At 42.3% G+C, this 20,577-nt stretch overlaps 3 protein-coding genes across 7 annotated transcripts in view; 2 read left to right on the forward strand and 1 right to left on the reverse strand.

The window, feature by feature from the left end:
- Positions 1-588: 588 nt before the first annotated feature.
- SRPRB (SRP receptor subunit beta) lies at positions 589-8,908 on the forward strand. Its single transcript, XM_083443392.1, has 7 exons — positions 589-837; positions 2,420-2,514; positions 3,389-3,466; positions 4,014-4,096; positions 4,905-5,041; positions 6,076-6,130; positions 6,926-8,908. The coding sequence occupies exons 1-7, from the start codon at positions 696-698 to the stop codon at positions 7,140-7,142; spliced, it is 807 nt and encodes a 268-aa protein (XP_083299518.1). The 5' UTR covers positions 589-695; the 3' UTR covers positions 7,143-8,908.
- Positions 8,909-9,012: 104 nt separating this feature from the next.
- On the forward strand, positions 9,013-17,942 carry LOC310678884 (uncharacterized protein). 4 transcript variants are annotated; one of them, XM_083443420.1, is made up of 4 exons: positions 9,013-10,476; positions 11,911-12,019; positions 15,724-15,880; positions 17,289-17,942. In XM_083443420.1, the coding sequence occupies exons 1-3, from the start codon at positions 10,285-10,287 to the stop codon at positions 15,864-15,866; spliced, it is 444 nt and encodes a 147-aa protein (XP_083299546.1). In that variant the 5' UTR covers positions 9,013-10,284; the 3' UTR covers positions 15,867-15,880; positions 17,289-17,942. The 4 variants fall into 4 exon arrangements, with proteins under 4 accessions (XP_083299546.1, XP_083299547.1, XP_083299549.1 ...); XM_083443421.1 differs by having other exon boundaries at positions 9,013-10,401; XM_083443423.1 differs by having other exon boundaries at positions 9,013-9,627.
- Positions 15,647-20,577, reverse strand: part of RAB6B (RAB6B, member RAS oncogene family) — a 56,466-nt gene continuing 51,535 nt past the window's right edge. For both annotated transcript variants that reach the window (XM_083443408.1, XM_083443407.1), the window contains one exon: positions 15,647-20,571. In XM_083443408.1, the coding sequence (XP_083299534.1) occupies positions 20,507-20,571 (65 nt within the window). In that variant the 3' untranslated portion in view covers positions 15,647-20,506. The remainder of the gene's footprint in view (positions 20,572-20,577) is intronic.

Here is a 20,577-nt window from a genome sequence, read left to right on the forward strand (position 1 = left end):
GCTACTGAAGGTAATGGGGCCCTTTCTACATCCAGCTGTCGTTTGTCAACAACCAATTGTCACTGTTTTTGTGTTGAATGTATGCGATGTGGTAATTTATGGACCTAATCGGTATCTAAAGTCATTTGCATATGTTGCCATGCAACCAGTCCAGGCAGAGTATAGGCACCCTTTATACAGAAATGAGCAAACCAGTGATATTTTATGGAGCAGACTAGCAGGTGGGGCCCATTACTTACACCATAGGAGCCTACACAACACAAAACACTGTTGCTGTATGTAGGTTTTATTTTATTTGTTTTTTTATCTTATGTTTTGGAAATGTACATCCAGTTTTTCCCCCTTTAATTTTTTTGGGGGGCCCTAAGAGAGTGGGACCCTAAGTTATAGATTGTTTAGCTTATACGTAAATCCGGCACTACGGCTCAACGTGCAACGATATCCTTTTGTGGGTCTAACGACCCGCCGCCTCCAACGCTCCCCTCTCTCCTTCGCCTGTAGAACGAGCCGTGTTAGCGTGCGCGTGCTGGGGCGGGGGGGGCAACAAACTACAACTCCCAAGAAGCACCTGGGCCACGGAGGCGCGCGTCCCAGCAGTCGCTGCGCGCGGTGGCCGGAAGGAGACGAGTCCCGGGAAGGACACGTCGTTGTCGCGGCGCCGCGCGTAGCTCCGTGGGTGGCGAAAGCGGTTCGAGATGGACGCGGTGGAGGTGACAGCCGCGCGCGAAGGGTCGCCTTCTCCTCAGGATGCCCCGCTGCCGCCCCAGGACTTGGCGAGGGCCCAGCTGCTCGTCTCGGTGGCCGTGGCCCTGCTCGTGCTCCTCGCCTCGTGTCTCCGTGAGTGCCGGCCTCCTTTCGGTGGCAGGGGGAAAGAGCTGCCTGGTCGCGGAGCTCGCCCCGCCAGTCAGCCTCCTAGTCAGGCTCCTGTGCCTTTAAGAGCCGCGTGGCAGGCAGAAGTTAGTCAGGTGTAGCTTTCCGCATCGCTGCAGCTTCACGCTGGGAAAAGGCGCCTGCTGAGGAGCTGCCTCTCCTGCAGCTCTTATTAAAGACACCGAGCCACTTAGGGATCCGAGATCGTCTTCTTTCGTAGGAATTGCGCCTGCTCCGTAAGAAGACTCTTAACACAGAATGCAGTGGTTCTTATTTCCAAAGAACTGCAGTTCATTAGCATGTTATAGAATTGAAATTTAAAAGTCCGGACTGGAGTTGTAACATTTAGTGTCAAGAGTTATTATTAGCTGGTATTTCTGCCGTGTTTTAGAGTGTTGTAATGGCTCTATGGGCATTACAACAATCCCGTCAAGGGGGTTCATATTATTATTATCCTCATGTTGCTAAAGGGGGGGTGAAGATGTGTGAGACAGTTGGGCTTTGACTTGCATAAGCCCCCAGGGAGGGTTCATAGCAGAGGGAAATTTCAAACTGGGGGTTGTTAGTGTGCCCTTTCTTGCCATGCCAGATAGAGGAGGAGGAGTTGGGCAGGGGTGTATGCGTGGCTTTTATGAAATTTTGTAAGTTCTCTCAGGGCTTATACTGGTTGGAAGTTTAATACAAATGTTTACAATAAGTAAGTTAGTTAAGCAGGGCAATTCGAACCCCAGCTGGGCACCAGCCTGGAGCTGGGATGGCAATCAGGCCTGATGTCAATGAGTGACAGCTGTGGGGCCAGTAGGGGATCCAGTAGATCTCAAGCTGCCTTATGGTAGGATGTCTGAATTCTGTGGCAGCAGAGTGGCCCTGGTATCACCCTCCACATAGAGACCAGTAAGGCTGGCTAGAGAAATACCTCTGCAAAATCCAAGGCGCCTCTAGCCTGGTGCAATGGGGGGTGGGGGGTGGATTGTAGTTGTAGTCCCTCTCCCCTTCAGCTCCCCTTCAGCTGATCCCAACCAGGGCACATCTGCTGTGATCATCTTTAATGTGCTATGGCTGAAATCACATCCTTTATAAATCAGATGATAATGAATTTGCCCATGTTTTCTGTCATGACAAATCAGGTGCATCTTTGCTATATTGTGTACTACTAATGTTGTAGTGTAAACACAGTTACTAGACAGTAGGCCCCATTGAACATAGTGGGGCTTACTTTTGAGTAAAACTACACAAGTTGGGCTGCTACAAAGAAAGATGGTAGAAATAGATAAAAGCAAACTTTACTATGAAGTGTAATGTTATTTGTGTGGATGTATAAATGTGTTTGGCTGTTATGAGAAATGAATTTCCTGTATTGGATATAGGAGAAATGTATACATCATTATGACCCCAGAATGTTTGCATCCTTTTTGTACAAAACTTAAAGCAGCATTAAGACTTAATTAGAGGAGGCATGCATTAAATAGCTTGTTTTAATGGTGGCAAAATTGAGTTGCCTTGGGTATAAGCCTAAATACACTCCTCTAAGTTTTATCCTTCTTTCTAGTGATTTGGATATTTGTGCGGACCAGAAAGAGCAGTCGGAGAGCAGTGCTCCTGGTGGGTCTGTGTGACTCAGGGAAAACACTTCTGTTTGTTAGGGTATGTGAATTTCTGTTTCAGTTTCTTTTGGACAGTTTCTCAGACCTATACATTGTTGTCACGTTCCCGTTCTTTTTAAGAAAGGAGAACTCCTTAGGTTGTTCCCTCTTGTTTTCAAAGCGGTCTGAAATGTAAGGTATGAAAAATTCAAATGTTTTCTGATTAAGTTTCTTGGCACTTCATTTTGTAAGGTAAAGTAGAAGCATGGAGTACTAACTTACACTGTTAAATTAGTTGTTAATGTAGCTCAGTAAGGTAAAGGGACCCCTGACTATTAGGTACAGTCACGGACGACGCTGGGGTTGTGGAGCTCATATCGCTTTACTGTCCGAGGGAACTGGCGTTTGTCCACAGACAGCTTCCAGGTCATGTGGCCAGCATGACTAAGCCACTTCTGGTGAACCAGAGCAGTGCATGCAAATGCCATTTACCTTCCCGCCACAGCGGTACCTATTTATCTACTTGCACTTTGAAGTGCTTTCGAACTGCTAGGTTGGCAGGAGCAGGGACCGAGCAACGGGAGCTCACCCCATCGCGGGGATTCGAACCACCAACCTTCTGATTGGCAAGCCCTAGGCTCAGTGGTTTAGACCCCAGCGCCACCCGCGTCCCATAGCTCAGTAGTAGGCAGCATATATGAGATGCAGATATATTTGTAAAAAAATGTTTTGTCAAAGGTGCCATCAGGGTTTCTACTGATATATTCTGTTTCAGATTAGTTTTGTTGGATTCAATGGTTAGATTAAGATTCAAGGGACTATTTTTTTGAAATAAAAATGGCTCTTTCCAACTTTCTGCTGTGGTTTAGACTATAGTCAAATCATTTTAATTAGTCTGTTAATATTTCACCTTCTCTTTCTTTTATTTTTCTTAGCTATTAACAGGCAATTTCCGAAATACACAGACTTCTATAACTGATAGCTCTGCCTTGTACAGAGTAAATAATGACAAGGTAAGAAGATGTAATGTTTTGTGTTCTGTCATGTTCCTAGAAATTGCATATAAAGTCATCAGGGCACATTCTTAAGAGGATATGATGTAGCAACCTTTCTAAAGCGGAGTGGGTCTGTGCCTTGGTGGAAACGCTATGTATGTTGCCTTTAATTCAGTGATAGAAGGGAAGCAGATGTAAAACTAATTTCTGTATTTCAATACTGGCAATTTGTGTCTAAAGCAGAAGAAGCCAGCATGGTGCCATCCATATGTTGTTAGACTGCAACTCTGGCCATACTTGCTGGGGTTAGTGTGAGTTGTAATCCAGCAACATCTTGAATACAAAATTAAATAAATCGGTTTATAACATTTATGTGAAAGACTATAAATATTTATATGAAAATGGTGCATTAAATATTTGGAACAAATAGAGATTGATAATGATTTAAGCACAAGTAAGAGCATATGGATCCAAGCAGAATACAGTAGACTGATTGTTACCCTCAGGCTAAAATAATCATGTCCTCATTAAATGTTCATCAAAATATTTACTGCTTCTCCTACAGAGAACAAATGTGACATTGATTGATCTTCCAGGCCACGAGAGCTTGCGTCTTCAGTTCTTGGATAGGTTCAAGGCTGCAGCTAGGTAAGTATTGGAGGAATGGATATTTGTGCATTCAGGTTGTAGCCAGAAAGAGCTTTGATGGTGGTGTGCTGTATGTATTTGCTGTAATTAAACCTAGGCATTTATGGGTTGGGGGAGAATACTTGAGTCGCTACGTCTCCACTGTTCTTCCACAACCTGTATTTTCGTGCATGGTAGCTTTGGGGTCAGTTTTTCAAGTCTAGCTAGTCACATAGTCTGCAAGTGCTGGAGACTACTTGGGTGAACTGCTGAGAGTGTAACATCCATGTATTCTCTTTTTGCTAAAGTTGGTGAGAACGTGTAGAAATAGAATTGGGTAGGCGACAAACAGCAAAAATAGAAAGAAAATTTAGAAAGAAAGGAGACAAACTGAGATGGGGCAAAGAGGGTAAAATAAAGAGGCAGCAGAGATGTGGGGCTACAGACGTGATGCGGTGAGTGAAGATTTATTGTGAAATGACTTTGATATATTCTGTGGGAAACTATTCAGAAAGGCCTGCAATGGGGTAGAGAAATTGGTGCTTTCAGGACATTGTTAAAGAATACACTGAATGAAAATTGTGCCTCAATTGTTTTCCCGTGGATAATGTGCTAGTGTGGCCCTTGTTAGTTAGCAATAATGTAAAAGCAGCCCTTGAAGTAATTTTGAATCTTGCATCCCAGTATAGACAGTATCAAAGCTTGTGCTCAGAGCAGAATTCCAGGCGTGCAGTTAAACGTTCCATGCAGGCCATCTATTCACCGATGCTGCTAGCTGTAGAACTATGCCATACGAGACCATGCAAAGCGTACTCTTTTTATTCCGCAGGGCAATTGTATTCGTTGTAGATAGTGTAGCATTCCAGCGGGAGATGAAAGATGTGGCTGAATTCCTGTACCAGCTCCTGATTGACAACGTAGTGCTGAAAAATGCACCTCCCCTGCTAATAGCCTGCAACAAGCAAGGTAGTGCATGTCTGTTTGGAATCAAAATCATGACAGTTGGTAGATTTTTACAGCGATTGGCATTTTTTCATGTCCTTTTTCTTGCCTAAGACATGGAGTATCTGTACATGTTTCTTTTATATGCCATCCAAATGAACCCATTGCACATTACATTGGATAAATAACCAGGCTGCGCTATTAAAAAAACTCTACAGCCTGTAATCATCCAGCAGAGGCATCCTTTTACTTGCTGTTCCCAATCCTTATTGTAACAGAATATAGCATTCATATTTGTTCAATTGATTGTGACTGTGATAGGAGGTGACCATTTCATATGTCTATGAAGTAGTCCTATCATTTCATATTCCTCAACTTCAGAGGCCAACCTGGCTGTGCCAGGACTTACAGCTTTCCATCTGGCAATAACCAGGAAGAGAGCCTTTGTGTTGGTGCCCATATTCTGGAATTGTCTCTTCCCCAAAATAAGCCATGGTACCAATGCTATTACAGTTTCAGCATAATCTGAAACCTTTTGATTAGCCTTGGCTTTTGCTGGTTCTTGCCTGTCATCAAGAGTTTTAATTCATTTGGATTTTAATTTAATTTTAATTTAATATTTTATTATATATTTGTATAGAACTATCAAATTAGTGCAGTTTTGAATTCTACCAAAAGTACTGAACCATGGCATCAACTTGTAATTTTATGAATATGGGGTGTGGTGGCTCTCAAATTAAGGAAAAAGTATGGATTGTGAGAGTGCATGATAGTTTTTACTGCCATGTGTTTTCTTGCTTAACCTCGCTTTCAGTGACTTTTTGCTGACAAGGATTTTAAAAAGGTAGTTCCATTCTTTTCCTTGGAGCCTTCAGTTGTCTTTCACTCTGTCAGTTTCCCTTTATATAACTGCCAATGAGGCCTTTGTACAATGCACTTAGGAATTCCCAGTAGCAAAAAACCAACAACAACAAAAAACCCTGTAGCAAAATTGCAGGCTCCTTTTGTGGGTGAAATATTCAGTGCCAAATAATCCAAGGTTTTCCTTCCTTCCTTAGATGTTACAATGGCAAAATCTTCCAAACTCATACAGCAGCAGCTGGAGAGAGAGCTGTAAGTTGAAAGGGCTGGTTTGTCAAATCTCATTCATGTGTATGTTGTATTGTCCAGAATCCTTGACTGCATGTGATGTGACATCTCATAATTATTATCCCCATATGCTCCACAGTTCATTGCAAAAGGATGACAGGAAGGAACACAGAGCCAATAATTTGCCATGAGAAATGAAATGTATACTAAGGACAGTTCTGACCATAGTTTCCAAACTGTTCAGATGCCTGAAGTGGCGGGGAGGGGATTGCTGAACGTAGAAATCAGTTTAATCAAATCAGTTCATGTGTATCACATATTTTTGAAATATTGCCATGATTCAGACATCTCACTAATAATTTTTAGTCAGGTAACCGATTAATTGCTACCAGTTCCTCTCCTGTGTCCAGCAGGTGGCAGTAATATAACTTGGGTTGGTCAGTTTTAAATGCGATCCTGAAAATACATTTTCATCTTTAACTGACCGGGATTCTACCTCTTAAAAGGGCGTAGGGCATTGCACTGAGGGGGGGGGGGGGAGAGAGTTCTTCACAGGCCAATTTCCCCCAATCCTGCTGTATCTCCCCCTCTTTACCAATTCACTGCATATGGTTTGCATTTCAGAAACTGAATGGTATAAAAAATACAAACTATATTATCACATTATTCAGTGTGATAAAATAGAGCACCCCCAGAAAGAAGAATGTTGTCATTGCCAGTTTAAAGTGGATATCTCTAAATAAGTGGGTTGCGCACATCAGCCTTGGCTTTCACAGTCTTTTTTTGTTTTTCTAAAGTTATTTTTCTCTTCTCCAACAGCAATACCTTACGAGTGACCCTCTCAGCTGCCCCAAGCACATTGGAAAGCACAGGCTCTGGATCTGCCTCTCAGCTTGGGAAGAAGGGCAAGGAGTTTGACTTCTCCCAACTGCCCATGAAAGTGGAATTTATTGAATGCAGTGCCAGAGGAGGCAAGGGAGAGGAGGGTAGTGCTGATATTGAAGACCTGGAAAAATGGCTAGGAAAAATTGCCTGAACCTGGGAAGGTAGCAAAGGCAACTGCTGGGAAAATGGTATGAATTGGAATGAAGTCTAATGCGTTGCCAGGCACAGCCGGGATGGGGTGACAGTAGCACATGGAACTGCAATAAGGGCAAATTCATTCTGTGTTCTGCTCTGTTTTGGGCCATCTCGGCTTACCCTGTAGCAACCCATTCATTGTTACAGAATGCTCTGCTGGGATAACAGGGATCCTTCAGCAAAGTGCAGCCCCCTTTGCGCTTTCCGTTCTCGCTCCCTGCAGCAGTTTTCCCTGCTTCATCTTAATCAGAAAGTCTTTAAACGAGGATTCTATTTTGGGATGAAAGTTGCAAGAAACTGTGGAGTTATTTCAAACTATCATTCCAGGACTGTAATTTCTCCACTTCTGGGTTGCCTTCATATTCTCACCTGAGATACTTGTGAATACCCACTTGCCCATTCACACTTTTTTTCCTTGTCCCTGGGAAACATTACAATATTCAGGAGTGAATGGAACCTGCTCTTCTTATAGCATTGTTTGTGAAGGAAAGCTATGGGTTGCTAGTTAGATGCATCAGCAGGGGAGGACACTGCTTGCAATGCCTAGAATTGCTGTTCTCCTCCTAGGTTTGGGCATTGTGTTTTTTCTGCGAATAATTGTTACTGAATAATTGTCACACAAAGCCAGAAAACTCAAGTAGCCGGGGAAAATATTTTGGGTTCTACTTCCAAATAGTTTTTTCCCAGTCAGGGAGGATTGCTATTACAGTGTTCGAAATGTGTTTCTGATGAACTACTCCCTATTCTTTGGCTGATCTGGCTGAGTCTTTCCCTTCTTTGATCTGGCAATCACTAAAGTAACCTTCTGCATAAACTTCACACGAAGGGAGTGCGTAGCTTTTCAGTTCTGGATATGTTATCCATGGGTGGACTGAAACCTTCCCACAGTGCCCTAAGACCTGTCAGTGTCCCAAGCATTGGGAAATATGTCTGACAAAAGAATTTTAACTGTCCTGTGATATGTTAGGACAATTGTCAGAACGGCATACCTGTGTTTGACTACTAAGCCAGGGATGGCGGTTCTAAAGAATGTCCATGTGTAATAATGTGATTTGCTTTTTAACATATTTTTTTAAAATAAAAGAAAGATGCTTAGGGTACCATGCCACAAACAGGGCTGGGCTGCCTGCATAAAATCTGAAAAGATTTTTACAGCAATTGAATTGTATATCCCAGCAGTGAACACTGTTGTTTCAATGGGATATGTGTGTCTACAACTCTCTAAATCCCACCCAACTACTGCTTCTGGATGCTTGTTTACTATATTCCCATAGACATATGCCTATTCCTGCAGTGAATTTGCTGTAAAAACACTTCCATGCTGTTTGGAGCAACCCTAATGTTTTAAGTGCATCCATGCATGTTCATTGTTAGTGGCTCAGCCGTCATCATGGTGTGCTCCAAATTGTGGATTGTATTGGAAATTGGTTTCATACTTGCATGCAACTGAGTTTGGGACATTTGGACATGAAACAGCAGGATCCTGTCTGAAATCTGAGCTCTAGAATGGTGCTGGTATTGAGTTCTCTTGCTTTGACCCTTACAACCCTCTTGCCAAGTCGATCCAGTAATAAGAAATTCAGACCATGTACTGTGCTTGTCATTATGCCCATGGCTAAAGTTGCTGTCATGTATGTATTGGATTCGAGCTGCAAAGATGCAAGAATCCATTTCTTTTAAATTATTCTCCACTGATATCTGTAAATAAAGATGTTTGACTAACTTTTGACTGGAATTTCTCTTCTGCATCTCTGGTATCCCTTGTCATTGTCATGAATATCTTCTTCAAAATAAGACAGTGAAGCAATGCATTTACACTGTTCTGGTTCACTGAAGTGAGTTCATTTTCAAACACAGGATTTTGTGTTTGTGACTCTTGTACAAAATGTTTATATGCTTAGAAGAAATCCTAATTCGTGTCTCAGTAACAATTTTTTTACACAGACTGTAACAGTAGCTGTGTTGACTTATAACAAAAATTCTGAAATTGATGTTAGGGCATTATCTGTCACAAAATAACTTCAGGCTAGAAGGTAAATAAAGCTGGCTGAGTCTGTGGGATGGGACTCATCCATTGTTTATATGGTGGTGTGGGGAGCATGATTGGATACAATCCAAAATAAGCTTATTGACTCATGGAGAGGTTTGTCCAAGGGTGAGAGAGACTATTAATTTCTTTTCCACATGCCACCAAAATACCACTGCACAAAAGCCCATCCTCTCCTCTTTCTCCACAACACCAGCTAATCCCGCATCACCACTGAGGAACATTGCCATAACATGTTAATTCCTAGCTCTCTTTGGAAGAAGTCTTGCAGTGGAGAGGAATGCAAGAGTGTGGAGAAATAGCTCACGCATTGCCACCGCCCCAGGAATCAAAGGAAATTGTTATTGACTTGGAATACACCCATGGTTTGTTGAAAGTCCATATTGTTCAGCAGGTAAGTTGAAGGATTGTAACGAAGAAAAAGAGGAATCTTAAGTTCTATGCAGTTCTCCTTAGCTGTTTGCTGTATTTGGAAGCTTGTGACCAAGACTTATAAACAGACTTTTGTGAAGGAAGAGACTGCAGAGAGTGAGCTTGTGTTTTGAATTAAGGCTAGTTGCTTGTCTGAGCTGAGGCTTGCTTATGGGTTTGTATTTCTGTGGGTGTGCACATGGTCTAAGATGGAGCAGCTACTTCTGAGAGGAATCCAGGCTAAAGGAGGAAGTGAGTTGGGAGAAGGGGTTGGCAGCCACCAGCAGTTCTGCTTAGCTGTTTGCAATCTCTGGGAGCTTGTGACCTTGCGTTCGCAAGGGAGGTTAGCGGGAGAGTTTGAGGGGGAGGCCTGGAGTGCTCTCTCACAGTATATAGTGGTACCTCTTAACCTGAGGTCCATTCTTAACCTGAAACCGTTCTTAACCTGAGGTACCACTTTAGCTAATGGGGCCTCCCACTACCGCCATGCTGCTGCTGAGTGATTTCTGTTCTCCTCCTGGGGCAAAGTTCTTAACCTGAGGTCCTACTTCTGGGTTAGCGGAGTCTGTAACCTGAAGTGTTTGTAACCCGAGGTGTTTGTAACCCGAGGTACCACTGTATGTAGACTCAAGAGACATGGATGGCAAAGGAGCTGCTGTGGTTCTGCAACACCTGTGCCACATTTGTCTTCCTGCCTGAGAATATGTGGAGCTACACCTGCAGCAAGTGCAAGCTGGTTGTCTTGCTGGAAGAGAAGGTACAGCAACTTGAGGCCTGCTTACCCACTATTATCTGCTGTTTGCCACACAGCTCCACGCAAGTTGATTATAAGGTGTGCAACATTGATGTCCCCATTCTGGCCTCACATAGGAAATGCATTTATTGAAACTGTTGAAGCAGATGCAGAAGAGAAGACAATTCTTAACCCAAACAGCCACTCCACCTCCCCCCCAATGGCTGGCCCAGTATATTTTGCTGTGTGAGGGGCCCGCCTCCTATGTTTAGAATCCAGTTGGACTAGTGGTTGAATATTAAACACTGGTGATAGAATAGCTTCTTTCACTGCACCTAAGGCAGCAGACATCTTGGCTGCAGTTTCCACCGACTTTAAAACTTGAGTTTTGTTGGGGAATTTCTACAAGCTTTTGTGCACAGGAAGCTGTTGTCGTGAGTTTCCAGTTCATCTTTATTGTAGCAGTTTATAATGCTTTGTAGCCTCTGGAGAAAACTCAAAGGGTGGAACTGAAGAGATAAAAAACTCTGTTATTCACTGTGATGTTCCTACACTTCATGCAATTTATTGTGCATGTTAAAATTCAGTGGTAAAGTCATAACTGCTCCCTGGGGTTTTTTGGTTTGTGTGTGTGTTATAATACAGTATTTCTGCAGAATAATTTTTCATTTAAAATGGAAACAACAGATTGAAGCCAAACTCATTGTACGTTCACCCTATTGTAATCATTATGAAAAGTTAGTTCTGACTCCAGTGGGACTAGGGTGCAACCCCAAATAGCTAATATGTACCCATGTGACAGGATAAAGCCATATTCATAAACAGCTATAGAAGTAATTTGCTCAAGCATGTGGAACAACTTTGTAAGATACAAAGGTGGTCATGCAGTTCTGATGAGGTCATTCAAAGTCCATCTGACATTGCAGATGGCTATTATCAACCTGTCAAGGTCTATAGTAAAATGTGTGGAGATCTTGCTGACAATAATAGGAAGCCTGCTGTCTGATCTTCCATTGCCCATCATTGCTTAATAGTACAGCCTGCTGTTTGTGGCTGTTGGGCTAAGGCTCATTATATCATCTCCCCTTTTATGGAAAAAAGAACTTGATAGATAGCAATAGATTTTGACGAGATTCCTCAGGGGCCTCCCCTGCCACCAGCCCCATTTTGGCAACACTTGAATAATTCTTAGTGGCACTTTTTAAGATATCACACTCGCATTGTGTAAATGTTGTCTGTAAGCACTTTGGATCAGGGCCTGCTTGCTTATGGAACTCAGTAAATCATTATTATTATTTATTGAATTTATATACTGCCCTATACCCAGAGGTCACAGGGCGGTTCTACATATAATATAGATGGCACTGTACAAATGAGCACTTAACTTTTAAAATGTTATAGTGGCATGATTATATGTTAACAACAACAGGAAAAGCCCAGTGCTATATAAAAATGTGTTATTGAAATTATCTCTCTTTTTTAAGCTGGATATGTTCATCCACTCATTTTGAAGATTTCTCTTTTTCTCCATAGCTGACCATGGTTTCTTTTGTACAACAAAATGACACGGTTTTGGAGATAACCTGTTTAACGGATGTGAAGCTTTTGGTGATGGCTTTGAGAAAAATGACCTGTTTGAACAGTAAGAAAATTTGTGCTGCTGAAAAACAATTCCCCCCCCCCCCCATCTTGATATTTTATTAAGGATTTTCTTGTTTTACAGAAGTAAGTGTAATGCCTCGTTGTTTTTCCCCCATGTAACGTTTTTACAAATCCATTTCATTTGTTGAGGCATTAGGGGGAGAAGAAAAAAGAAAGAAAAAAGAAAGGGGGGGTGGAGAGAGGGAAGATGGATGGGGGTGGGGTCGGGTGGCGGTGTTTCTATTATGTTTAATGTATGTAGAGTTTGGTGTCAGCGTTGCTTGTGTTGTTCACTTGTGTTCCTTTGGTGGTGAGAGAGGTTGGGGTTGGCCTAGGGTGTGATTGTTTGCTTGTAACTGAAACTGACACGGGGACAAACGGAAGAAGACGCCTTCACCCCGGTATGGCTCCCATTTATCACATACACAGCCCAACAGGACAATGACAATAATCCACCAACAGCATACAAATCAATATGGCTAACCTGATCCAAAACACCCACCCACCCCACTCACACACGAAAACAAAGATCACCACAGCCAATGAAAAACAATTTTTTTTAAAAAATGGCACTAGTGCATGTAAGGGGAATGATCTAATAATTACTGTGACTTATGGTTGAGTTCAATTACAGCCCAGATTCCATTGGCAACTATTCCCTTGGGGCTGTGCCCCCTCCCTTTAGTCTTGGCTGTCTACAGCTAGTGCTTGTTCTCTGGATTGCCAATTAGCTCAGCGGAGGACCCTCCCCTGTGTGATCTTTGCAGATTGCTCACGAGACTGCTATAGTAGCTGTTCCTTGACAGCCCTTCATCCCAGCCAGCCTTTATTAGTTCTGCCTTCTGGTTTAATCTCTTCAATTAACTTGAGTGGGTGAGGGTGGAGAGGAGAGGAGGGAACGGAAGCTCCACTACACTTTTGAGAACTTCCCAGTGCTTCATCCATATGTGTAAATCACTCGGTGTAAACGCAACAATTTTCACACATGTTGGATTATCACATGGAACTTATGTGGTTCCTACATAGCCCATAATGTGTGCTGCTCTCTGCAAGAAGCCAAAGTATCTGGGTGTACCCTCACACTGCAACTGATGATAAACTCTACTGGTACATAAATTCTGCTTTATATCCTGTATGCATTTATCTTTTTCCTAGCAGCGTGTGCCATTAGTTTGGCCTGCCTTCTGTTTAAAATGTAGTTTAGCAAGAATAACTAAATGCAAGAGATGAGGAATCTGTGTCCTTCTGGATGTTGTTGGATTACAGCTCCCGTCATCCCTGACCATTGGCTGTAAAGACTGGGGCAGATGCGAGTGATACATCAGCAATATCTGTAGGGCTGAAGGTCTGCCATCTGTGTTTTCTGATATTAGCACAACTGAAGCAGTTTGGGCAAACAGTACATAAAACACTCTGCTAATGGGGTTGCTTTGCATCCATACTCTGAGATAGTCTTTGGACCAAACATCTTGGGATGCTGTTCACGTAATTAGCTATTGCACATGGGAGATTTTTAAAGTAATTAACAGCTGTGTGTGGAGGGGGCAGTCAGGAATGACACCATGATATGAAATGGGGGAAAGAGAGAGTAGTATTTTCGTCATGTGTCCCACCAGGGCAAGGATTTCTGTTTGCACAGAGGGACTTTCCCTCCTCCTCCTTCCTCGTGTATCCCATGTACCCTCCTCAAATCTATTCTAGGGGGTTGGGGAAACTCCAGAACAGATTTAGGGACTATGCAGGGGTGGGGAGGAAGAGGGGGGAACAAAAAGCCAGGCAGGAAGGAGGAATAAAAGCTAGTTAAAGTTTGAAACTTTATCTGCAACTAGATAAAGGTGGTGTCAGGTGTGCCTCCCTAGGGAGAGTGTTCCACAATGAGGATGCATCACTGAAAAGGTCCATTTTCTTGTTGCCACCCTCTGAACCTCTTGTTCAGGGGTCAGCAACCTTTTTCAGCGTCCCTCAGACCATGTGGTGGGCCGGACTATATTTTGAAAAAAAATATGAATGGATTCCTATGTCCCACAAATAACCCAGAGATGCATTTTAAATAAAAGGACACATTCTACTCATGTAAAAACACACAGTTTCCCGGACTGTCCACGGGCCGGATTGAGAAGGTGATTGGGCCGCATCTGGTCCCTGGGCCTTAGGTTGCCTACCCCTGCTCTTGTTTGCCAAGAAACAATTCATTTCATGCAGTTCTCATGTTTTCTTGCTCGTCTTTTGGATATCTGCCAATTCCTCTTTCCAGTTTGATAGTGGTTCTTGCCTCATAGCCTTCTTTTGCATGATGGCAAGAACCCCAATATTCACCTGGAAAAATGCTTCTTGGATGTATGTTTAGCTTTCCCTTACATTGAACTTCATGGGCATATGATACAATGCTAGACTTCTTAGCTGGCCAGATGTTCAAATGTATGATCAGGTACATAGAGTGTTCTCACTTCTTTTGTGCTGTGTTGTGTCCATGATAGTATTATTATTCAATTTGTGAGTTGCCTAATAAAAATGCTCTTAGGCAACGGATACATTCTATCTCCTTCTCTTCCTGAATCCTATCCAAAAATAAACCTTTTAAAATTAGACATACAGGGTTCTGATGGATAGGATAAGCTCTGGATCTCTGCTCCTTGTGTTCACTTTTGAAAAGGACAACCTGAGTAAGCCCCTCTATCCAGCACAGAGTCTGTTGCTTTGAGAGAAAACAGTGGCGGGCATATTTGTAAACATGGCTAGCTGGAGTAGGCCCAAGACATTTTGGCACCTGGGGTGGACCCCAAAATGGCTTCTCCCTCCATGTCAGGGAAAGAAGGGCTATACATCAGGAACAAGGGGGAAGAAAGATTGACATCAGGATCTGCTGCCCCAGTGGCTCATGCCGCCTAAAGCGGATTACCTCACTTGCCCCATTGGGTGTGCCGGCCCTGTGGCTACCACTGAAACAGAAATAGGTTCTTGAGTTATACACTGTCTCAGTTCATCACAGAAGAGCTCTTAGAGTCCCTGTTTTGGAACAGAGAGTGCTGCTGTAAACTTGTCCTGCTTATGGTCTTCCCATGGACATTGGTTGGCCGCTGTGAGAATAGAATGCTGGACTAGATGGGCTTTTAGTTTGATCCAGCAGTGCTATTCTTCCTTTCTCATGTATGAGGGTCTGTATAGAGCAGCCCTCCCAAACCTGGTGATTGCCAGATACTTTAGACTATAACCCTAGCCAGAGACTACACCGGCCATCTTTTCTGAATCCCCATCCCTAATAATTGGTGATTGATTGGATTTCTGATTGTGCATACTGCTCCAAAAAGCCCGGAGAAGTATAATTGTCTGCATTAAGTGGAAGAAACGGTCAGTAAAAGACATGTATGTTGGGTTTCAGAAGGTCTTTTGCAAGAATAATGGAATTCTAAGCAGGAAATGATAATGAAGAGGAGCCCGCCATTAGTTATGTCATGAGAAATGTACATGTGTCTGGGTAGGCCAGTGTAACTGCAGAGAGCAGGTGCTCCTTTAATGTTTCTTCCGAAACTTAGGAGAGATATAGGGAATGCTGGAGTTGCGATGACGTGCTTAGGTGGAATTTCCCCATGAAATACAGCCACTGAAAAATTCTAGCCACGAGACCATGTTTGAGAATAAGACAGTTTATTGTTAATTGGACTAACATGCTAAGTTCTGGTTTATTTTTGTTTCGTTTTTATACAGTTTTATGGAAAGTTGACGTGGCAGCCAATATCCTCCACCAAGCTACCGAGAAACTGAAAGACTCTGCCCTAAACTGCCTGCAGCCGCTCAAGAATGGGTATGATGTTTCAGTACAGAAAATGGAAGAAAGATGGAGAAAATGAAAGGGACTTCTCAGGTGATAACCCACAAGTTTGGGCTTAAGAATGCTATGGAGGCTAAGCTGTTTGATCATTATCCAAGTGTGGGTAGAGTGTGTGCCTGTTCCTCCAGTGCCAGGCTTCTTTTTAATTAGGTAGGGTAAGAAAATGGTACTCATATTCTAGAACATGACATTTATTTTCTTAATATACAGTGAGGGGCAACAGGTGAGCTCCTAAATTGGTAGCTCATGTGGCACAAAAGAACAGAATGGCAATTCATGTCTATCAGTGCCTGAAGGAGGGCAGAAGGCTTTAAAGGGTCTTTGGATATGCTTCAATATGGGAGCATGTGTTAGAAGTTTGAACCTTCAGTTATGGTAATGCATACACTACTGCATTTTATTCTCTTTATACATAGTCCTCTCCTTGGTTTCCTACTTATGAATGGCACCCTCTCTGGCTCTGAACAAAGCAAAACTGTTAGACAGGGGTCTTAGTAGGGATTTTAGTTGGGGGCACTGCTGCTGCTATTATTTGTGTATCTTTATTTTAGATCTTCTTGTGATTTGTGTGGAAATTGTTCAGTTTGGTTGTGTACTTTCTGATGTTTTTATTTATTCTTGAGGATTACTTTTGTATTTTTTTCCATGTCATAAGCTGCCTTGAGCATGGTTTTAACTGTGGAAAGGAAGAGTACAAATGTATGTGTGTAAAATGGATTTTCTCAATTTCCCCCCATCTGTCCAGTTTAAAGTTCCCTCTTTGCATAGTGGGGAGCACTGCTCAGACTGAAGGAATCATTTCCAAAAATGCATGTTAACTCTCACTTATGCTGGTGCTGGAACCTGCTGCTTGCTCACCTGGAGCTAGCCTATTCAGCCAGTTGATCTGGCCTGGTGACGGTTAGGGAGTCAAAATGAGGCTAGTTACATCCTTGCAAGCCAAAACACAGAAAGTTCAATGTCTGCTTGAAGAATTCGCCTGTCAAAAAAATGGAAATTTGTGAACAAACTTTGAACTTGGGTGTGGCGGTCTGTGCCACGACTGCTGTCTAGTTGTAGCCTTGCATGTGCTTGAAAGAGATTAAAATTGTACTAAAGTAGCTTGCTTGTCTGCATCCAATTTGTATTCTCTTCTGGTCAGCTGAGCTCTTGGAAGTAAACCATACCAATTATCTCCAACAGAACTCTGTCTGTGGTATTGTATTGGCATTTGTTGAGGTTTGGGACTTTCCAACATTTACTGTTACTTAAAAGCTGTCTTTATGTTGCCTACAATGGTTTTTGCAAACCTTTGTAGGGCAGTATTTCCACAGTCCAGTTGTTTCCTTTTATTTTCTTTCTTCTTCGTGTGAAACAGTCTGTCTATTCAGTTTCTTTTCACATGGTGTTAACAGTAAAAATCTCTATGCCTCCTGTCCCATCCCATCCTCTTCAATTTCAGCTTTAGTTTCCAGTGGAAGCTACTGGCATGCATGCAGAGCACATATCCTCAGACTGCAGCAACCACCTACATGAGAAGTTAAAGCCATTGGATGAGGACCTTCTGATCCCTTCAGTTTGTGACTTCAGCCCAGGGTGCTCACAAATGTCTTTTGTGAGCCCTTTTGTTCCAAGGTATTTAGACTTCTGATCCTTTGTGAAATCATCAGCTTTCTCATCCGTGTGCTATTGTTACAAATGTTATGGCATACTACATATAACCAAAACTTGAGATTTAAAAAAAAATGTTTGGGGGAGGCTATTGGGGTATATGTATTGGAGACTTTGCCAATGCCAATAATATTTAAGATATATTGGACACCTAACCTATGATGATTCTTTCTGAAGCTTAAGTTCATTGGAAACCAATAGTCTCAGTGAAGTCTCTGTTTTTTCACTGATAATAGTAAGAGCTGCCTATGGTGGTTAGGAAGAGGGAAACTTGTGTTTCTATTTGCTTGCCTTTGACAAATGGATGCTGTCGTTTAGTTATTGTTCTGCTCACTGTTTTGTGCAAATGCTCATCCATTTGCAAGCCCCACGTTAAACACTGGATTGGTTTGCTTGGTAGTAGCAATCGGCTATGTTCCGTTTAATTAAATCTAACACTTTCACATTTCTGGATCAGCATCTTGCTTAGGACCTCCTCGTGACCTTTTTCTAAGTGTAAGCCAGGCTTTTGCCTCCTTTTGGTTACCGAATTCAAGATAATCAGCTCACTTACCTTATATGCCTGACTTACTTAGCATTGATTTCCCCCCAACACACTTTCAGTCCATCTAGTTTCACCCTTTGCAAAGTGCTCTCTTATGTTCTCATGAAGTACCCCTGCAGAAGGAACATCTGATGGAGGGCAATCTTTCAAATCAAATCTGCCCCTGAGGATTCCCACCCTCTTCCTCAAAATGTCACTTCAGGATCATTTCACATGATTTAACTGAGAAACGCACAAAGTCTCAACACTTTTCAAGCTCTTTGAGTGAGGCAGTGATGCGTTGAGGATGGCATTAGATGCAAATAGGTAGAATAATGCTTCTATGATGATTGAGGCAAAAAACAAAACCGAGTAGGCAGGGAGTCTTAAAAGGATGATGGGAAAGGTAAGAAGGGAGAATTGAGGAGAAAACAGCAGAGAAGCTAATATGTTAAAGGAGAATGGAGTTGAGAAAGAAGGAAAACTTGATCACTTGTTCTGGCTGCAGGCTACAATTAGACAAACTAGAAGGGCACATGGGTGCTAGTGCTTCTCTATGGCTACTCATGAGAAAAAGAGACCTCCGAAGTGTGTGCTGGTAAGCATGTGAGGGGGTGGTGGTGGTTGTTTTGCAGCACAGGAATGGCACAAAAGTAGCACTATTCCACAGAGGAAAAGATAACACCATATTAAGTCAGTTATCACATACTGGTGATCACCGTGACATTTCCTGTAATGTAGGCTAAAAGTTGAACTAGAAAACATCTTGGAACCTTTCACTGACTGAAATGACCATGAGTTAACATGAGACCTCATGACAGCCACTTTCTCTGGAGTAATGCCAGAATATGACTACATGCGCTATCACACATTGATTGACAACATCTGGAGATACATCTCCGTGCATTTTTTTTCTAGCTTCACATGTATCTTGAGTTTAATTTATTGAAGACATGACAAATCACACTTTTCCCCGACAATAACAAAAACCTTCTAGACCCACACACTGCACCAACTGTAATTTTCCACAACTGTTGTTGGTTGCAAAGTTATAACAGTGGGAGAAACCAAGCATCTATATTGTGCATGGGTGTGTAGACATACACCTTCACACAGCTCTGTGTGTGTCAATGTATGTTTTATATCAATATAAAACATGCATACACATGTTACAAAAATTAAATACATTATCTATCGTATCTTTGTTGCCAAGGCAATCTTCTTTTCTACAGAGACAGGCTCTTTTGCTCTTTGTTCACTCATGCAGAAGTTATCATCACTCATAATAATGATCAACCACCATGAATAGTACAGTTGGCTAAAAGTGAGGTGACCCCCAAGGGATTACCTTTTGAAGTTACAGTAATTGACAGTTTCTGATTCAGTCTTGGCCATCATTTTGAGTTGCTTCCTTAAAGAAATCTACTTGTAACAATAAGCTTAGAGGGAGCCTTTGGATAACTCTATTTTATTCTGCCATATTTCCCACCTCCCCCCCTTTTTTGACAAAACCATCTGAGTGTTTTCTTCTTCAAGCCAATGTTAGCTACAAATCAGCAGCTATCATTGGTTGAGGTGGCCTTTTCAGGAAGTAAAGGCTACTGCTGTGCCCAACCATCCATATACACAGCAATGCCATTGGTTTCACATACACGCCATAGTATATGTGTGTGGTGGCTTATGCTAGCTAGTGTGATATTTAAAAAGTTGACATACATAGGCTACGCGACACAAGTGAAGGTCTTAAAAACAAGTATCCACCCACAGAAGTGCTAAAAAAGGAACGTCTCTCATGGTATAGTAAAATATAGCATGATGCATGATCGTAAGCTGTGCATGCGCAATAGATCCTTATGCATCTGGGAACTATGGAGGTGCACTGCCACTGTCATGAATAACATTTCTCTAGTTGTAGCTCTCTCTCCCACCTTTTCATGGCCATCTAGTCAGATGTTACATTGCACACCGGTGGTTGCATGCTTTGCTGGCCTCTCACTGGAGTGTGAATGGCACAGTTAGTGTTCAGTCAACTAATTGGGGGCTAGTTTACTTCAAGGATATGTCTACCATTTATGTCAAACACTGAAACTAGCCAGCCTGTATAATCTTGGGGTTTTCTCTGTAAGTTTACAAATATACAATTTAAAAAAAAGTACCCAAAAAAGGATATTAAGTCCCCATGGCTGAGAGTTGTATACACACAATTAAAGTGTCTTGTTTAAAATTCTGAATTGTTTTGGCATTTTTAATAAAGTACAATATATTACAACTAAACAAAAAAAAGAAAGAAAAGAAAATAGAACCAGTGGTTGAATCACATAGTCTGATCCTTGCCACCCACCCCCTCCCTTTCCTAGAGAGACACAGAGAGAAAAGAAATCCTCCCCATTGAATAACTCAATTCATATTATTAGGAAGCTAACCAATAGGAAGCAACACAACAAGCGTGTGGTGTCAAATGGAGCTGACGAATCCTGCGCTTTGCATTAACAAGAGCACCCGCCTTCACTGGGTGGTGGTTCCTGTGGTTTGTCCAATTTAATGTCAATCACTGCAG

This window comes from Podarcis tiliguerta (genome assembly GCF_965153285.1).
Source record: "Podarcis tiliguerta genome assembly, chromosome: 5".
Classification (NCBI taxonomy): domain Eukaryota; kingdom Metazoa; phylum Chordata; class Lepidosauria; order Squamata; family Lacertidae; genus Podarcis; species Podarcis tiliguerta.

What these genes read in the sequence shown, in the direction of transcription:
- SRPRB (XM_083443392.1), top strand. Translation starts at nt 696, where the DNA reads ATGGACGCGGTGGAGGTGACAGCCGCGCGCGAAGGGTCGCCTTCTCCT. An exon ending in ACAGAGTAAATAATGACAAG is followed by an intron (nt 3,467 to 4,013) that starts GTAAGAAGATGT and finishes CTTCTCCTACAG; the next exon opens with AGAACAAATGTGACATTGAT. An exon ending in CAGCAGCTGGAGAGAGAGCT is followed by an intron (nt 6,131 to 6,925) that starts GTAAGTTGAAAG and finishes CTTCTCCAACAG; the next exon opens with CAATACCTTACGAGTGACCC.
- LOC310678884 (XM_083443420.1), top strand. Translation starts at nt 10,285, where the DNA reads ATGGCAAAGGAGCTGCTGTGGTTCTGCAACACCTGTGCCACATTTGTC. An exon ending in CCACGCAAGTTGATTATAAG is followed by an intron (nt 10,477 to 11,910) that starts GTGTGCAACATT and finishes TTTTCTCCATAG; the next exon opens with CTGACCATGGTTTCTTTTGT. An exon ending in AAAAATGACCTGTTTGAACA is followed by an intron (nt 12,020 to 15,723) that starts GTAAGAAAATTT and finishes GTTTTTATACAG; the next exon opens with TTTTATGGAAAGTTGACGTG.